Source organism: Ptychodera flava, chromosome 9 (assembly GCF_041260155.1).
Source record: "Ptychodera flava strain L36383 chromosome 9, AS_Pfla_20210202, whole genome shotgun sequence".
Classification (NCBI taxonomy): domain Eukaryota; kingdom Metazoa; phylum Hemichordata; class Enteropneusta; family Ptychoderidae; genus Ptychodera; species Ptychodera flava.
This window is the reverse complement of record NC_091936.1, coordinates 44,532,975-44,552,389: the sequence shown is the minus strand read 5'-3', so window position 1 is coordinate 44,552,389 and position 19,415 is coordinate 44,532,975. Positions and strand designations below refer to the sequence as shown.

Sequence of the window (19,415 nt, the reverse complement as noted above, 5' to 3'; positions counted from 1 at the left end):
GTAAAAGTCATTATGAGATGGAGCATTTCATATTGCTGGGTTGTAAGATTAATTTGGACTTGCAATGTCAACCTATAAGAATGCAATGTAATGTGTGTACTAGTACTTAGAATCTCTGTAAAATGGGAGGACAGTGTCATTGACACTATTTTTCAAAATGCAATAGTAATATCGTTGGTTATTGTTAAAATATATTGATTTTTTTTCCTATTTCGCCGTCAACTTTCATTCAAACCTTGTCATCAGATTTCCATTGTGTCTGTTGACAGCTTGTAGCCATTATTTGTCTGTGTGACAACTGCTGCAAATTTGATGATAATTTCATCATTTTTGTTCTTGAAAACACATTGGCTACCTAAAGTATGTGTCGTTGCAAACAATTTATTAGCCAAGTTAATCGATCGTGTACGGTGTACAACGTTATTTTTGACGAGCGAACTCCCGTCCGCACTTAAAGGTAGGGGAATCGATCCCACGGATCGAGTTTGTTCTAGTCCGTAAGAGGATTATGAAGGTGTCATAGCCTTTTGTTTTCCATTGAAATTGTAATCTAATAAGTAAATTTCCTAGCAAGACAATCTGACGCTTGAACCATGCCTTTAAATTCTGTCTTCACCAATATCAACATAGAAGGTAACACACATTACACTCATAAAAGCTGTCTTGACAAGTTGAGCACAGGCATGTCAACATGATTATGGAAGAATGGAAAGAAAGCGTACTTCACAAACACAAAAAATACTGGAAAATATGTGAAAACTTATTGTGTATTGGGCTTTGGTATTATGAAGTCGTACGTTAGGCGTAAGGTTTTCATTACTTTAGCCTTATAATATACTTAATATAAATACTTATGTCTCTCTGGTGTCTTATCTGACCATAGTTGAGCTGCGTCATGCCGTACATGGCATGACGTAAAGAAATCATACACTCATGCTTTTGTTCAGCTTTCTACAGGATTATACTTATGTCAGAGAATCCTTTAATGTAATTTGTTAAAGTAATACACAAAATAATGTTAAAATCGGGTAATGTGGAGTGGCGATACTCAACTAAAGTATGACCAAAAGAGTACATCAGAATAACATTCACACAATTTCGGTGACCCATTGATAGCACTTGTCTACACAAATCCCGCCGCTGACAAAGTTATCACGCAGAATTGGGCTTACCTGTTGACCTTCTTTCAAATAATGTCCCTTTGAGCGGTGTTCAACTCGCGCTCTCTAAGATGGTCACATGACCACTTGCAACCAATCAGTTTTGTTCTCAACACGACCTCATGACTTACCGCCTTTTTTCACACCGTTCTGTCATAGCTGAGGCTGCTGGTGTTTTTCACCCTCCCACATACCCTCTGTAACAATGACGTACTTGTTCACTGCCTTTACCTGCTATTCCTGTATTGCTTTTAACGGAGGGCAGTAGATTGTTAGTTTAGTAGTAGTAGATAGTTATTAAAGCCTCTTTTGCACCAAACTTGGATATGTCTGTGACTGGGTGATTTAAATGATTTCAAAGTGACAATAATTGTGACAGTTGATGTCTGATACCTGCACTGTCAAACTTAGCGTCACATTTCAGGTGATAGGAATTAGTGTGCAATTTTTTTGTAAAAGGTGTTAACTGTTTAATATTTCCATTGTTATTTTGTTGTCATAGAACTTATCTGTTTTCTTCGTCGTCTTAATCTGTCAATAGCAAGGAAAATTACATATATGCAGCTTCTGTGCTGATAAGTTGAACGCTACACATTTCGACATTATTTTGAGAGAAGAATAAGAAACTGAATTCACAAACCGAGCAAATTTACTAAAAATACGTCAAAAGTTAATTTCACGGAGCTGTAAAATGAAATGCAATGCTTTCGTTCCACAGGCCACATTTTTTTAAGTTAGGCACTCTAACACCAGCTGGAATGAATGCTCAATTCAATGCGTTTTATCTTTCTGTTACATGATTGGTTGTTCTTCAGACTTGTATTTCCACGTTACTCAAACATGTTTTAGTACTGACGAAGGGTTGAACTCGAAACGTCCGGTTTTTTGTCCTCTACTTTCAACAGGTGTTTTTATCTGCCGTTTGTTGGTTAGTATTTTATTGTATCAATTTCTACTTTCTGCAGTTAAGGTAGCCTGTAATTTTTACTGCTCTTCGCTAAGACTTACTAGAGTTAATTCACGAACATCAAAACACAACCTTCTTAATGAAGTTCTTTGGTACAATGATAACATAAAGAATGAAATAAGTGTCCTCTTCCATGAAAAATGGCCAAAGAGTATGATCTTAATGCTATAAGATATCTTGGATGATAACAAGCTACTGGCTTGAACAATGGGAAATAATTGCAAAAAGTAAAAGCTTTGATATTCTAGACTTAGAGAACCATGGTCTGACACAGAGTGATTTCAAAACCAAGTCACTTTATTGCAAATTAGTAAATAGGAAATGGCATGAAATCAAAGGTCAAAATGGTCAAAATTGGGCTAGAAACTTACTATCACCGACAAAGATAAAATTACTTTATTCCGTCGTTTTAATTCAACAAGAATTGTTAGCAGTTCAGTGACTGATTAAAATTGAAGATATTCCACAGAGGCTTATTACAGGAAGCATGGCCAAACTTTAATTCAATTGATGGCACATGCCACATTTTTGGCCGAAAAGAAGCCCTGCAACACATTTTATTTGCGTGTAAGGTATAAGAAATCTAGCAGAAATGCATTTCTTTCTTTGTCAGAAAACATAATATTGATAAGGATACCAATATCGAAAGATTATAGCAATTGCGGGAATTGAAAATGATAACAATGCAAGATCAGACATTACAAACTGTATCACTTCCTTTGTAAAATACACAGTATGGAATATAAGAAATTCAGCTGCTCTGGTTTGGGTTAAAGTTGCCTCCAATCCTATGTTATACAACTCAAATGATCCCTGTTTTCATGGATGAATACAAATTTCACGTATCAGAAGATGAACAAAGCCGATGATTTTATCCCGACGTTCTCAAGCCTTGTAAGACTTGAAGCAGAAGGATGCGTCTTGAACGATATGATACGATTTTGATATGTTTCTGTCTCTTTTTCTGGTTGTCAAATTATTTCAGACTAGCTGCGTGGCACTTTTCTTTTTTTCTTTCGACACATTCACAGTTATGTAGATTTATCTTCTTCAAAAAAACCTCAATCACTGATAACTTATTGCGGCCTTGTGACAGCATTTACACCTAAGTATTCGTAACACAGAGCCTAGGTGTCGCACATGACAATCCTTGGGTGACAGAAAGCGATCCAAACGCAAATTAAGGAAATAAGGAAATAATGAATAAGACTGGATGACACTCGTCTTGTCGAAACTTTAAACTAAAATGGGAGTATGCATTGTAAGAAATGTTGTGTCGAGTGTTGAACTAAATACTGTAGGAAGATTTGTCTTGCGTGCTGTGTGAGAGTATTTCAACGGTACTCAAAATGTTAAGTTTATCGTTAGTGTATAAAAATTACATCTATCACACTTTAAGATATAGAGTGCAAACATGCGAACGAACAACAAACAGAAGAATTGGTTTATTGTATGATTTGAGTGTAATCCATCTCAGAAACGGGTGGTTGAAAATTTGGATGGGTGTATTTTGGTGGTCCTTCGTTAGCTTGATATACCGCAGGGTTTGTTATACGTATACAGCATCGGGCAAACGGCGCATCACGAGCCCCTCCCTGCCTGCTTCGTAAGTTACACAATGAGCGTAAACTTAGGAGGGGCGGAGACAGCGAAGGATAGTAAAGGAAGAACACAAATTTTAAAACCAAAGTAAGTGGAGAAACAGTATTTTATGTACGTAATTAGGCGAAGGACAACATTTTCAGCGGAGGATAAGATACAGGGCAGTATTATCACCATAATAGCATTGTCCTTCGCTCTATTTTGCACAGAAATCTCTGTCCTTCACTTTATGGTGAAAATGATGTCCTTCACCATATTCTGCTCTGGTAACATTGTCATTCTCTCTAATTTGCAGTGCGAATACTGTCAGATAAAGGACAGTATTTTCACTACAAACTAACTCTCATCATTTCTGTTCTCAGAGTCCTTCAATTCAGTGTCCCTCAATTAAGTCTGACCCCGCATTCGTAGTCTACGTCATGTCAAGTCTTTAGACATACACTGCACTTAAATGTGTGATGATTTCATGTCTAGGATGGTAACTGACACTGCAACCAGGGCAATACGGGATCCAGGATCCATATTCTCATATTGCCTCCTGCAAATAGAAACAGGTACAATATAGTCTACAAATAACGCGTTACTTGTAGTATTTTCGAAACAAGACAACAGACTGTTTGAATCAGTTTTTGAGATTGTCGGAAAAATCGGTCAGTCTACGATATCAAATGCAAGATTTTTAACTTTGTCACCAATAAATAAAATGTAAAATGTAAAATACAGTTTTACTCTCGACAGCATGTTGACAGCCACATTATTCAGCTTGTCAACTCAGCCTGTTATTGTTGACAACTGAATTCTGGTCAGGACTAGAATGCAAATGTAAATAATAACAGTGCCTTTTTAGTGCATTTTCGTGTATAAACGCTGTGTTGACAAGCTAAATAATAGACGTGTTTCAGCATGATTTAGGGGTAGAACAAGAACTTGAAATTGACATACAGAGCAAAATAGTGGAATGAATCATCAAAAGTTCCAGCTTCTAAGCCTGTAACAGAGAGAGACTGCCCTGACTCCAGCAAGTTTCTGTCCTTACTTTGTCGGCGAAGGCTGTTTCATCTCCCGCACCATGGTCCGTAAGCAGATCTGCTATTTCTGAATTCCCTGCATCAACAGCAATTTGTAGAGGTGTTTTTCCATTCTAGCGAAAGTATGAAGGTAAAGAGATTTGTATGAATATTCATCAGCCTACAAGACAAACATATCGCTCATATTTTGGTTGGGGAAATGGTCTTTCATTGGCACGTGTATCTACATGGAGGATAAAATTTCGCCCTTCTTCTCGTTAGACAAATTTTTTGTCATCTGCATGTTCACAATTCATGAAATTTACTGAAATGTCAAGATTGAAACCTCACGTCTACGTCATGGACGTCTTAGAGCAGTGTACATTACGTATATGGTGTGCTAGATTTGCTCTCAACATGTGCATACGGAATTGATTACCTTGTTGGAAAGCTTGACGTTAGCTCCGTGTTTGAGCAAAAAAGACACAGCTGACGCCCAGTTCTTCTTGGTAGCCAGATGAAGAGGAGAATTTCCATCCTAAAGATGGACAAAGACATTCACAGTGTTTCCGAGTCTCAGAATCAACGACTATTTAAATCATGCACGTATCGTTATATCATTTATAAATACAGAGCGACAACATTTGGCCATGGTGGCATAGAGGTGCGTGCAATTATTTGGCCAACCTTTTGTACTTTTTTTATATATTGTTGATTATTCAGATCACTTTTAATCCTGAATTATTCATCACTCAGCGCACTTTATAATCCTGATTTTATAAGTGTACGTAACATTAAACCTTACATCATCAAATTATTCGCTTGTTGAACCTACATAACATGGTGCAACAGTGGGAGACTACATGAACGATAGTTCCCTTATCAAGAGCGATGAGTGTTTCAAGTTAACTTTTTTGCACGATAAAGAATACAAATAGATAACATCGGATGGGATATTGTAATGGAAGGGAACATTTGCAGGAATGATAAAAAAAAGTACGAAATGTATTTGGAACACGGGACACCGTGGCAAACTACCATATTATACAAATTGCACACGGTAATTTTGCTTTTCTATTCGGTATCACAAACATATAAATTTTCATGTGTCTTATTTCAATGAGTTCTACTGTACCGAGTATGGAGCGTTTATGTTTCCGCCAAGCTTTACGCAATCTTTTAGTAGTAATATCAAATTTTCTTCTGACGAGATGTTAAAATCAGCAGCTCCGTCTGTCTGTAAAGATCAAGGGATTCGTTATGTAACGAGTAAAACAAACATTGACTGATGACAATGATTATCAGTGATGCACACACGAACGCAAACACGCAAACCCCCAGACAACTACAAACACTTGTCGAAATTAAAACCAAGCAAAAAACATACGTTTCTCTTTCACAAGGCATAAAAGAGAATTTTTTATGCAATCTAGTGAATACGAGATCTTGACATAATCTATGACATACATATTGATAATGAAAACAGCAAAGAACAATTTAAGCAGGGTTGTAAACGTCGTGCTCTATATCTAATTATCAGATTCATTTTTGATAATTCGCATTTTTTTTAGTCCAACGTAAACAAGTTGTAAAATGAAATTTTGCCTTTACTGGTACAATTTTCTCACCTCATCATGAACTTTGGTTTCAATATCTGTCTCATCGCCAACTAAAAGTTTCAGGACTTCAGTACTGTTCATATTGAATGCAACGTTGAATGGTGTTCTGCCAAACTGTAAGGAACAGACCATTGCATGTTTGTTTGTTTGTTTGTTTGTTTGTTTGTTTGTTTGTTTGTTTGTTTGTTTGTTTGTTTGTTTGTTTGTTTGTTTGTTTGTTTGTTTGTTGAGGTAGAATGCACCTCGGAGGCAGATATTCGGATTTCAAATTTGTACAATTCTTTTCTCATACATCACTTCTTGGGGCTCATTTTAAAGCTCCTGGAAGAAGAAACCTTTTTACTGTCTCAGTTTTTCGAAAATTTAGTTTTTCCCATTATTAACACAGGGATGGCAGCCATTTTGAATCTCAAAAATCAATAAATTTAGGTAATTTGCAACTCTCTAATACCAAACTTTGCATGGTAACTCCTGATTTTTATTCATGATATAGTAAGAGAATGCATGGTTGGAAGTTTCATTGAGGAAAGTTTGAGCAAGAGTTTAATTTTTCACTTTCGAGATGCGTACTACCTTAAATAGAGAAAGTAACAAAATTGTTATTCCAAATGCAAAAGTAATTTGAATAATTATGATCTCTTGAAAAACACATCACGATGCCATACGATAGAAAAATGCACGGCGTAAAAGAATATTTTTAATTTCTTATTCTTCTCCGTAAGTGCCATAAAATGCAAACCACTAGGTACTAGGTGTGCCCACACAACACATTGTTTAAAATGCAATATTTTTGTTATGAAATCAATTGTAATCCGGGATAAATTCACCTGTCAACAAGGATACTTGACATCATCACGTAATACGTGCCGTGCTGAACACCAGGCATTTCGACGTTCATAAAATCAAATAAACAAACAGCAACAACGACAACAACAGCAACAACAACAACCACACAACAAAACCACTGGAATGCACCAAAATGAAGTTACTATAATAGAGTTTTGGTGGAGACATATACCTTATCCTCGACATGTTGATTGGCCCCACTGCTGATTAGCTCTCTTGCAACCGACAGATTGTTCTTCGCGGCCGCTAAATGCAACGGTGTTTGTTCAATCTGACAACAAAACATTAAAAAAAAAATCGTTGTCCAACATGTTAGTATCTTAAGTATTTTCTGCCTGCTCTGAAAGTTGACCGGTGACTATTACCAGAACACATATGTATCCATAGTATTTGTCATAACAGATGGCATTATGGGACCATCAAGGGGACAACACATGCATTACAGCATGGAGGCACCGTGATTACACTATAACAGTAAGCTTACTGGCATTAACAACTTTCTTGTATAATTAATACAGTAAGCTGAGGTTAGCTGAGTTCTTGAGAAAGAAACACAAAGTATGTCTATTTGAACTTTTTAGCTCTGCTGATAGCGACGAGAATTTATACAGATAGGTTGATTGTCGGTCGTTGTCTTTCGTCAGGTACATGTCGTCTCCTGTCAACTTCGCACTCCTCTGACACTGCTGCTAAGAAATCTTTCAGTTTTAATCTCAAAGTCACTCAGATTATCGAAAGTTACATGTGGAATTACTTTTGGCAGATTTTCATATTTTTAGTCACGCAGCTTTCTCCTCTTATACCACTGTAAAGCTTTCAAATTTGACTTGAAACTTCTTTTGGATGTGTTCATATATATATATATATATATATATATATATATATATAATATATATATATATATATTTATGTATATATATATATATATATATATATATATATATATATATATGACGTAATATATAAATATATTGCTAATTTTTTCTTCTAAAATCTTATTCTCGATCCAATATAAATTACATTTGGTATATAAGTTCCAAGGAATGACCTCATTCAGTTTTGTTCAAAGGATGATGAAATTTGAATATGCAATTTTATGGTGCTAATTTTCTCATTTATGGTCAAAAACTTTTTTTTCCTAATACCACTTGTCTGATAGAGTTCATATTCTATATGTTTCTTTTCAGGGGTATCCTTAGTAAGTACTATTAATTAGTATAAATTTGCAGGAGTAGTTTTAGATGTTTTTTCTTTTTCAACTCGACGTCCATTAGCATTCAAATTTGGTTTATAAATTCTAGAAGATAACTTCAGTCAATGTCAATTGTGATAAATTTCCATATCCAAATGTTTGGAACTGAGCGTCTCATTTTCGATCAAAATATTGTTTTTTTCACACCACTGTCCTTTAAGCTTTGGAATTCAATGTGTAGTTTCTAAGGTATTCCCTTGTCAGGTTATATTAAAATTAGCATACAATTAGCATTTCCCCCTTATTTTTGTTCAATTTTCTTCAAGGCTTTTTTCTCTTTACATAGTCATCAAATTTGACTCTAAGCTAAAAGTGAAAACCTCATTCAGTATTATTCAAATGATGATTGAATTTGTATGAGCATATTTTTAGGACCAATTTTCCTATTTGTGGTTAAAACGTTGTTTCCTCTAATACCATTGGTCTTGCATCTTTGAAAGTTAATACGTAACTTCTCAGGGATAACCTCAATAATTTTATGGTCATAATTTGCTTTTAGTTTTAGAAATTAGGAATTTCTGCGTTTGATCAGTTCAAAGTTGGCCATCGTATAATAAATTATTCACATAAAGCAAAAATAAACAGTAGGGCATTATTGTCGCTGAGTCGATTATTGCTAGTTATGGAAAATTTGTCCAATGCCACGTTCGATCTCTGGTATTGAGCGTGTCAGCTGAAAGAGACTGTTAAGAAGACCTACCGCATCTGGCGTATTGGCGGCAAATCCTACTGACAAGAGATATTTGACAATTTCTAGCCGGTTGTTTTGCGATGCGACGTGCAGCAGAGTCTGTTCTCCCTGAGATGAAAGCAAACGTTGGCGTGAAATAGTTGAGAACAGTTGGAATATGTCGACAATGTGATCGAAGGGCCAGCAGGTGTAATATTTAATGACCTTTTTATTGTAAATTGCAAGTTCTTGCTCTACTCCCCAAATCATGTTGAAATATCAACTATAAATCTTGTCAACGTAGAACGTGGCAATGCGCTGTTATTGTTTATTCAGGATGGTTTTACTTGACTTTGTAAATCACAAACGCCCCATGGACCTGGTAACGTACTACCTTGAATGAAAATGATTATTGGGCCAGTTTAATGTCATATTACATAAGAATTCTGTTCCGGTGCAGACTGAGATGACAAATTGAACACTGTGTATACGTATACCAACATGCTTTGGGGAGTAGAACAAGATACTGTAGTTGAAATTGAAAACAAAACTAGTGAAAAAAAATCAATCAACAAATGTTATAGCTACTGATCCTTTGATATTTTTTATGATGACAACGACGATGACGATAATGATGATGATGATGATGATTACGACGACGACGATGATGATGATGATGATGATGATGATGATGATGATGATGATGATGAAAATGAAGATGGTACGATGATGATTTTGGTGGAGGAGATTGAGATTCCAGCCATTAAGAATTTCCGTGGCTGCATATGTTTGCTTTGGATTATAAAATCTTAACACGAGAAGTGAACAGCAATTATGACGTCAAATCATAGATAAAGAATAAAGTGGCTCCATACAAAGGAACAACCGATGAACAGAGTACAATAGAGGTCACATTTTACCTTGTTGACTTCATACAAATTGGCACCGAGTTCAACAAATAGTTTCAAAGCGTTGACGTCATCAGCTGCAACGGCAGTCCCTATCGGCCCAAACTGTAACAAATGTGTGGCGAAGAAATATATATTAGTTACAGTACACTAGTGATCTTGCAAAGGCCGTTAAGGAATAGTTTTGAATTTCGAAAACTGAGAGTGAACCTTTGCTCAAAAATAAGATCTTCTGTCTTTAACGGGCATACTGAAATAAAAATATAATCCCAATCTCTGCCTTGACATCGAGGGAAATTTGTTCTCCCGCATTAAGAGAGAGAGAGAGAGAGAGAGAGAGAGAGAGAGAGAGAGAGAGAGAGAGATTTCGAAATCGTAAAAAGACAACAATAGAAATGTAGAAATAATACTATTCTAACTAAACACCGATGACTCTGGGAATAGCTCTGGCTTTTTAAAGCTGTGACTTGAAATAATACTCACTGGATCTGTAAAATTCTCATCCGCGTCACAATCCATGTGCATCATGAATGGAATACTTCCACTATCTTGTCCTACTGCGATGATACTGAGACACTGGCCCATTTGTGAGTCGTCACCTGTCTTTAGTTTTGAAGGGTATATGACCGTGTAAGGCTTTTAACCAAAACATTCCTCGTGGAATACGGATTATTATATATATTACTGGGCGATATAAAGAAGCTATCGACCTTTCGGTATCAAATCATCATGAGAGGTATGGATGCTTTCTTGGTCAGACACAAGTCCACATCATGGCATGGATATATGACATGATGAACCATAAATGTTTGTCGTACGTACGAATGTTCATAGTAACAATGCAAAATTGTAAAATGGCTATTAAACTGAAATACGAGCATATCTTAAGAAGCATAACCCTACTCGATATCCATGTTAATCCAACTTGTGTGACCTTTTTATTGTTTAATAAGTCAAATGCAGGAAACCATACGAAGACATTGATTTTGCTCCAGGGGTTTCGTAGCCGCTATTGCGCCACAATATGTCAATACCCAGCTACGAACACTTAGAACAAAATACCATGCAAGAATTTCATCTTCAACACCGACACTCATACCGAATGCTGATAAAATGTTTGACTTGCGATAAAATGATGCCTGAGGGCGCTGCCTGCATGTTTCAAGTTCACTACTGAGAGAACTACCTAAATCAAAAAGTTATGTAATTTCTTTATGATTGCATATGTTGTGGGTAGAAATCGTAGGCGAGAAAAACTGGAGGAAAATTTGTAGCTTCCGATTTACCTTTTAGACACATTACATAGAAATCATATACCTATGATATAATACAGCTCATGTTACTGTTATGAAAATTGTTACATTCAAAGAAGGAACTGATGAAGAGTTAGATTTCATTATTGGCATCTCCCTCCAGTGCAAAATTTGTAGATTTTGGAACCGGTCTTTCATTTTTATTTTGTTATCACTCAGTATTGGAACTTTTTGAATGCTAGTTTTATAAAGCAAACCTCTCTCTGTTCTTGATAGACGACAGCGTCGGCATCTTCCGGTGAAGAATTGGTTTTGGTATCTTCCTTGTAATCGTACTTTTCATCCTGCGTATTTTCAGGTTGTAAATCCGGGACGAACCCTCGACTTAAATGTGCAGTAAATATTGACTTCTGGCCTGTTGATTGACCCAAAGATAAGTTACATTCAATGAGAATAATGCATCTAGGATTGGCCATACTATACTGGAAAGACAGCAATACTAGCCACTGACAACTAAAATAACTGCAGCTCTAATGTTTGAGGGCGCTCTTTATGTTACCGATCACTTTGATTCAGTGATGAATTTTCTGTAGTTACAAACTCTGGCATCGTGAAGAAAAGTCTACATGACTACATTTGTGTACAAATAATATTGCAATAACTCGAGTATGGACTTAATAGTCAAAATTGCAGCCTTAATTCGTGTACTCGACTGAGTTGAGTTTGTGTCGAACTCAAAGTTCGTACCCTTCATGAATGATACAGTATAGCTTTGTGGTGGATGGGTAATAATAACCCGCTGACACGAGTTCCTAACTTTGCATTGTGCTTCAGTACATGGCATTCTACCTTGAACAAGTTATGCTTCATTCTAACGATTTTACCTGACTTTGTCTCATTTAGCAAAAAGAATCGAATCGGATAATGAAAGATTGTATGAAAACAATTATATCTTTAAATGTATGTATGTATGTATGTATGTATGTATGTATGTATGTATGTATGTATGTATGTATGTATGTATCAATAAACATGCGTGTTGTGCGGCAGACAACGCAGTCAAAGATTGAATGCATAGTATTATTTTACCTTCTAGGAGTTGACTGTTCCTCTCTGGGAGGATCGAAAGGCACCATTCAATAAATTGATTTCGGGATTCAGCTATGACTCCTTGTGTGATGCAATGTCTCAAAGCGTCCTTCAGCTCGACAGCTGCCTCAAAGTGAGCTGAATAACCTTCAAGAACCTGGGTTATTCTTGTCTTCCAAATGTTGCAGTTTTCATCGTTTGAACTGGTGGACGGAGCATCACCTGTTTGAACGATAAACTTGTCTGCCAAAAGTGGACACTGTGTCTTGAGAAAGGTAGCCAGGCTCGAATTCCCATCGACTAAGGTCGGTACTCCAAAAACACAGGCAAGAAAACCAAAGATGCAGAATGTATGATCGTCTTCTCCGCTGAGCAAAGTGAGTTGGCTTCTTTTAATATCGTCGAGTACATCATCTAATTTCGTGAAAGGACTCGAATCGACCTCCAGGCACGTTGCACCCTTGGACATTTCACGTAGACGTTTGTTGTAATATTCACAGTGCCTTTCAGAAACACCCCGAATTTTCCACTTAACTTTGGACATAGTCATAGAGTCTTGATCTATTGACTGACCGATAGCTTTAGCTATCACATCGTTTTTGCTAAATTCTGAACTCCCTGTTTCGATGTCATTCGGAAGAAAATGTGGCGATATAACTTCAACTACATCGTGTTGAGTTGCTTCTTTGGCCGCGTATTTTGTAAACAGATCGATAACACTCGGTAAGTTGTGAATGTGAAGTATGCTTGCTGATGGTGTCAATGTTTGCTGGATGTAAGACAAGATTTTTGGCCCGATAGACAGAACCAAATCGACATCGTATCGCGCCTTCTTTGCTGAGACCATGTCCTCGTGTGCTCCGTTTGAGGAAATTGTGGTTTTGGGCAAGCTGTATAATAGTGATCCTAATTTAGCATCGGGAAATATCTTCCTTCGGATACTTTGGGCTGCTGGCAGTGTTCCACCATTGTAATCGTGGCCAAGAATTAAATGGATGTTTCTAAGTTCTTTTAGATTTGAGAAGTGTGTCTGGAATGACACCATCTGTTCATATTTCTGACTAGAAAGTTTGTTTGGAATAAGTAACTTTACTCCAAGTTTCCCCGCATCTTCCTTCTCCTCCTGTGTTGCTGATATCACGGTACAGTGAACTTCCATCTTGTGCCTTAGCAACAGACATGCGCAGTCTCTCTGCACGAACGAGACCTCCAGCCTACTTTTGTTAGGCCACCACTCGGTGCCAACAATCAATACGCCAGGCATATCTAAGCAACAATAAATCCACTGTAATTTACTAGAGGGAGGTTACATGCAGTACATTGAGTAAGCTAGGCCCCGTTAAAAACTGGCTCAAAATTGGCTGACCTATATATGTTTTAGTAGTATCACTGTGCCTTATTTTCTTGGCTGGCAAATATATGTTTCAGTAATACCACCATGCCCCATTTCCGTTGGTTGACAAATATACGTTTAGCAATACGACGGTGCGCTATTTTAATTGGCTGACCCATGCATATTTAGTAAAATAACCATGTCCTATTTACATTGGTAATACCATATGCCCATTGCTTTATATGTGACAGTGATGGTTGTACTAAGTACTTTGGAGTAAAACGTCCGCATTTCGAATATATCATCAAATGTCACTTTTCAGACAATACTTTATGCTTAATTTTCTCGGTAAACGTTTAAAATGAGTGAAACACGGGTTGCAACAATCCTTGACGTTGGCTAGTGTTGGAGCCAAGTAATGTGCAGGGGATAATAACGACGGGTGATAGCAAATAATGCACTGTATAAACTGAAATACATTGTGATACAGCTAAGGTAGGCTATATAGGCCAGCAGCTCAGGCTTGCATCAGATAGATTTTGGTATTTGATATTGTATTTAATGCATAAAGCGTCTGAACATCCCAGTTTGTCAGTGCAACTAATGTAAACATACCTCCAATTACGTCAACTGACAAAGAAAAACGAAACAGAAAAAACAACTCGCACAAGACACACACACACACACACACACACACAAACATACACACATACATACATACATACATACATACATACATACATACATACATACATACATACATACATACATACATACAGACAGACAGACATACGTAAATAATATATATATATATATATATATATATATATATATATATAATATATATATATATATCACCTTAGAAGGACATGCCAAACCTTTTTGGACGAGGTTAGCTTTGGTTTTCTAGTTGTAGTTTTTAACCGTCCTTAAAAATTTAACTAAATACTTGTATCTGTGTAAACTGTTGACCTTTGACCAAAATATGTGAACCCTTATGTGATTGCTTGTTTTCATGGAGATGTGGTCGAAGGTAACAATTAACTCTTTCGTTTTCACACGGTTTTATACGTCATAATAAATATGCATTCGCCATTCTCGTCACAATTTGGTAGATTTTGTCAATTAGGCTTGCCGTGGAATACTTTATAGTGTCAATCGTTTATCGTGAAACGACAGCTGCACAGACATCTTGTCGAAATATGAAAATCGTAATTATTGAAATACCCCGTACTATCACGGCAAACCTTTTGCATATATTGCTGTATTTACTAGAGTCTAAACAAAACAAACAAAACACATTGCCGTGACACCGTAGCCAGGCACTAGAGGCGTATATCAAGACCCTACCCTTGGTGGAGTACGAGGAAATAATAAATTGGTAAGCCGTCTGTTTGATCCAAAGACTGGAATAACACCTCTCCCAATAATTTGGTAGCATTGTACTCACCGTCAACATCCTGGTCACCCATCGTTGTTCTCAGCTCTAAATTTGTTCCCGGTATATTGCTTGTGCAGACAAAGTAAGCTTCTTTCGTTTCGCTTGATAATGACGTCACAAATATTACCTAGAGGGTGTTGTTACTATGTTTGACCTTTGGCTGAAAGTCCCTGGGTCAAAGCATCAAAAGGTAAACCGCTACGGGCATGTACTCAATAATAGTATTACATGTATAGAGTTAGAACTTTTTGTCCTCTAGACTTCACGTTCGTACGGTACTGGAGATTTGGTGCAACTACTAAACATGAAGACATACGTATACCTTCATTTCCTCCTCTGAAAAGGGAAGTTTATATTCTAGATTTCATCACGGAGGTTAGAGTTCGTGTGCTGGGTACTTCAGGGTTGGGGTGGCGAAGGGGATGTGATATGAAGGTAGGGGATTTGGATCATTGATCCTGACGGACATGTTCAAAGTTGGATGATTTTGATCTTCATTATTATTTCCTTGTTTAATTAATGAGGCGTTGCCCTGATATTTGATCACAGCTGTTGAGCTGCAATTCTCTTCAATCTCCATCCACTTCACGATAGTCATTGTGAGGCACCTTAACATATATTTCCATTATGATCATGACCAGGAAAAAATCTGATTTCAAAGCATGGCTCGTTGTTAGATCCTGGGGCCTTTTCTGGTGATAATATAATTTATTGGAATGTAGTCATGTTAATCGATTTAGGAACATATATATATTGTATTATCACCAGTCTGACTACAGGCAGACAAACTAAAATTTGATACCAAATTTGATACCTGGTATCTGATCTGTGACCCTCGAAAACAAGACTTTTGACAAAAAGTCGGTAAAAACTTCAAAAATACATATATTTGAATTTTATGCTTCTCAATCAAACTATCGCATACATTGTTCCTCCTATCATACGTACCAATAATAAAATAATCACTCTTATCAATATAAATTGCAGATTATGAAAAATCATGGTTTTTTTTCTCATTCTTTTATCAACGTATACAAGATTCCATTGGATTATAGATAACCATCTAAACATTCCAAAGCTTGCCACATTTAATGTGGAAATTATTCACTTATGAGCTCCACAAACTGGTCTACAGAAAGACTGGTGATGGATGGACATACAGACAGACTGACATACACAGATTGGCTGTGATTACATTGGCTTCTTAGTGTGCTTTGGCCCATGAAGAGTGATAAATATATAACAAACAGCTGGATGTAATGATAAAATAGTTATATATACAGGCACTCAGAGTGAATAATATTGATATTATATAGGGCTCAGCCCTTGGTGTCGCGCCAGGGGTTAAGATTGGCGATGTTATTTGTATTGATTCATGATAAAATGTAATTAATTGTTACTTCATAAACGTTTATATGACAACTATGCCCAGTTTCCCTCTGATGAAAGCAGTTCACATACGTACACGATGTCAAACCCTGCAGCAGAGGAGGTATAGATTTTCTGTAACGTGTAAAAATTTTGGACAAAAATTGGCAATTTTTACAATGATAACAGCCTATTGCGTTAAACAAGGGACGTATTATGCAATCATTATCATTGCAATGGTAACCGCACTGCCCACCTTCCACTTGCAAGCTGAAAACACGGTCCCTCGTGCTGAAAACTACAGCGTTCCGTCTAAAAACTGGCAATTTTTGAATCTAATTATTGACACAGGGGGCGCTCTTCTATAATTAAATCCCAGCATTCTTTGCGTATGCCTCCGTTCATATGCACGACAATTTTCTCCCTTTATCTATATTAACGATATTTTGTATCAGCGACAAGGTGCATAATAACATTTACTGGCTCATAAAAGAGGTATATTTTATAAAAGGCATGTTATATAATGGTAATTTGTTTCGTTTTTGTTTATTTACGAGTACTCAAAAAAACAAACATGGCGGCGCCCATGAAAGAAGGGTACACTTCCGGTTGCTCGCATAGTATATTATGAATAAGCGCATGCGTAGTCAGTAAGCCGCTGGCGCGACTATTATACATCAATTTATTAGTTTCCTGTCCTCTTCTACTTAGTATGTGATGTCTAAGACAATCAACACGCAAGACAGTTATGTGTTGGCAAATACAGGAAAAGAGCTACCTTTTCTTGATTTTCATGAACAACAGACAACCTTGACTGAAATGCTTAACAACATGCAACCGATGTTTACATTTTGCTCATACACCAGATACACAGAGAGATTTCAACATACAACCATTGACTCAGAAACCGTTCACGGAGAAGTACACATTGTTCTCTTCCAGTGCAACTGGTGCATCCACTTTTGGAATAACTTATAAAACCTATATGTCACAAGGATGATGGCACTGAGATCAACTTAAGATTTTTAACTGTGGTGAACCTGACTATTCCTTTCAAATCCTGACCTGACTTGGAATCTTCAACTATGATGCAGTGCATTGTAAAATGTGTGCACAGAGACATGGGGGTGGACCGTTTGATATCCTGGGGGGTGGTCTGAAGATTGATGAGATAGCACTATTTTCAACCTGATCCACTGTACAGTATTTTTTTCCACTCTCCCACCTTTTCTTTAACCCTTTCACCGCCATGGTTTGTCCCAAATCCATTGTTTTCTATGGTAAAGTTGGACCTGTATACCGGTACAGGGAACGGAGGGTGAAAGGGTTAAGTCAAGTTTTTACTGGCAGATTGCTTGGAATCTATTTTTTTCTAAAAATCTTCCAGATCCCCCATCAGGATATCAAATGGTCCACCCTTTAGTATAAACAATGTTTATTAAAGAGATACAATGACAGGAAGAGTAGGAGCTATTTACAACCCTGATAGTTCAAACATTGAAAAAAGTTTTGAATATTTGTTGGAAACCAAACCTGCTAAATCACCTTCAGCTGTGCTTTCTAATGATTCTTTTACCATGTTTTAACACCAAACACAGTTTACCATATGAAATGCTCACGAGATCACCACATTATGTATTCTTAGTTCCTGTAGGTATAAAATCGCCAAAAATCAGAAAATCTTTCACAAATATTTATTAATTTGTTCATATCAACACAACCTGAAAAAGTAATGGAATCAATACTGTGGACTATTTCTGTAAGTTTTTTCCATCAAAAAATTAGGAAGCTTCATAAAACTAGGAACTTGAAGAGACATTTCTCTAAACATTTAAAACAAGCGACCTGGCAGCTGATAGAGCTCCTTGTGTTATGTAGAGAATAACTTTATGCGACACGTGTTGATGAAGGAGGAAATCTTTGACAGCCTACTTCAGGTGAGCCAGACCAAAATGGCAAATATAACTGCAAAAATATGTAATTGATAAAGATATAATTCGAACATATTAAATTAAGACCATACATAGGAAAATTCTACTCAATATCAAAGCTATTAAAAAGATTTTGTGAAACAAATTTTTTGACCAAAATAACAAAAATTGCCCCAAAAATACAAAATTGCAGATTTCATCCTCATTTCAATATATCATATTACGATAAACCCTAGGAACCTGTACACAAAACATGAAAGATATAAAATGAGCAGTTTTTGAGAAATACATTTTTGACCAAAAATGACAAAAATTGCCCAAAAAATACAAAATTGCAAATTTCATAAGAATACTAATACATCACATTTTGATCAACCTTATGAACCTGCATACCAAATACCAAAGGCATCAGATGAGTAGTTTTTGGAGGAAAAAAATTTTGACCAAAAATGGGGAAAATTGCCCCAAAATTACAAATACTAAAAATTCACTACAATTTTTACAAACTTGACTGAGGTCATCCCGAGGAACATGGATACCAACTTTCAAAGCAATCGGACAAGCTATTTCAGAAAAAGTTTTTTTTACTACTAAAAATCTGAAAAAAATTACCCAAAAATACAAACACACAAATATCATCCTCAGTTGTACACACCTAATTTAGAATACCTAAAGGAACCTACATACCAAGTTTCAACCAAATCTGACCAACGGTTACTGAGTTTTAGCAGTTTGCAGGATTTTTCCTTTTTTTACCTCATTTGCATATTTTTGACACTGACATGTTCATTTGAACAAATATACATCTCAACCCCTAGATGCACCTGTACATCAAATACTAAGCAGGTAGCTGCTGCGCTTTAGGAGTTTTTGATCTGGACAGACTGACAGACATACATACTTACATACATACATACATACATGCATACACACAGACGACATGTAAATGAGATGCATATGAAATGATTC

General features: G+C 36.5%; 1 protein-coding gene across 2 annotated transcripts; it reads right to left on the bottom strand.

Moving 5' to 3' along the window:
- Nucleotides 1-2,500: 2,500 nt before the first annotated feature.
- LOC139141145 (uncharacterized) lies at nt 2,501-15,588 on the bottom strand. 2 transcript variants are annotated; one of them, XM_070710749.1, is made up of 12 exons: nt 15,157-15,587; nt 12,374-13,639; nt 11,542-11,699; nt 10,515-10,634; nt 10,044-10,136; nt 9,154-9,252; nt 7,374-7,472; nt 6,365-6,469; nt 5,872-5,973; nt 5,176-5,274; nt 4,766-4,870; nt 2,501-4,267 (listed from the first exon to the last, which is right to left on the bottom strand). In XM_070710749.1, the coding sequence occupies exons 1-12, from the start codon at nt 15,176-15,178 to the stop codon at nt 4,256-4,258; spliced, it is 2,280 nt and encodes a 759-aa protein (XP_070566850.1). In that variant the 5' UTR covers nt 15,179-15,587; the 3' UTR covers nt 2,501-4,255. The 2 variants fall into 2 exon arrangements, with proteins under 2 accessions (XP_070566850.1, XP_070566851.1); XM_070710750.1 differs by lacking the exon at nt 6,365-6,469 and having other exon boundaries at nt 15,157-15,588.
- Nucleotides 15,589-19,415: the final 3,827 nt, after the last annotated feature.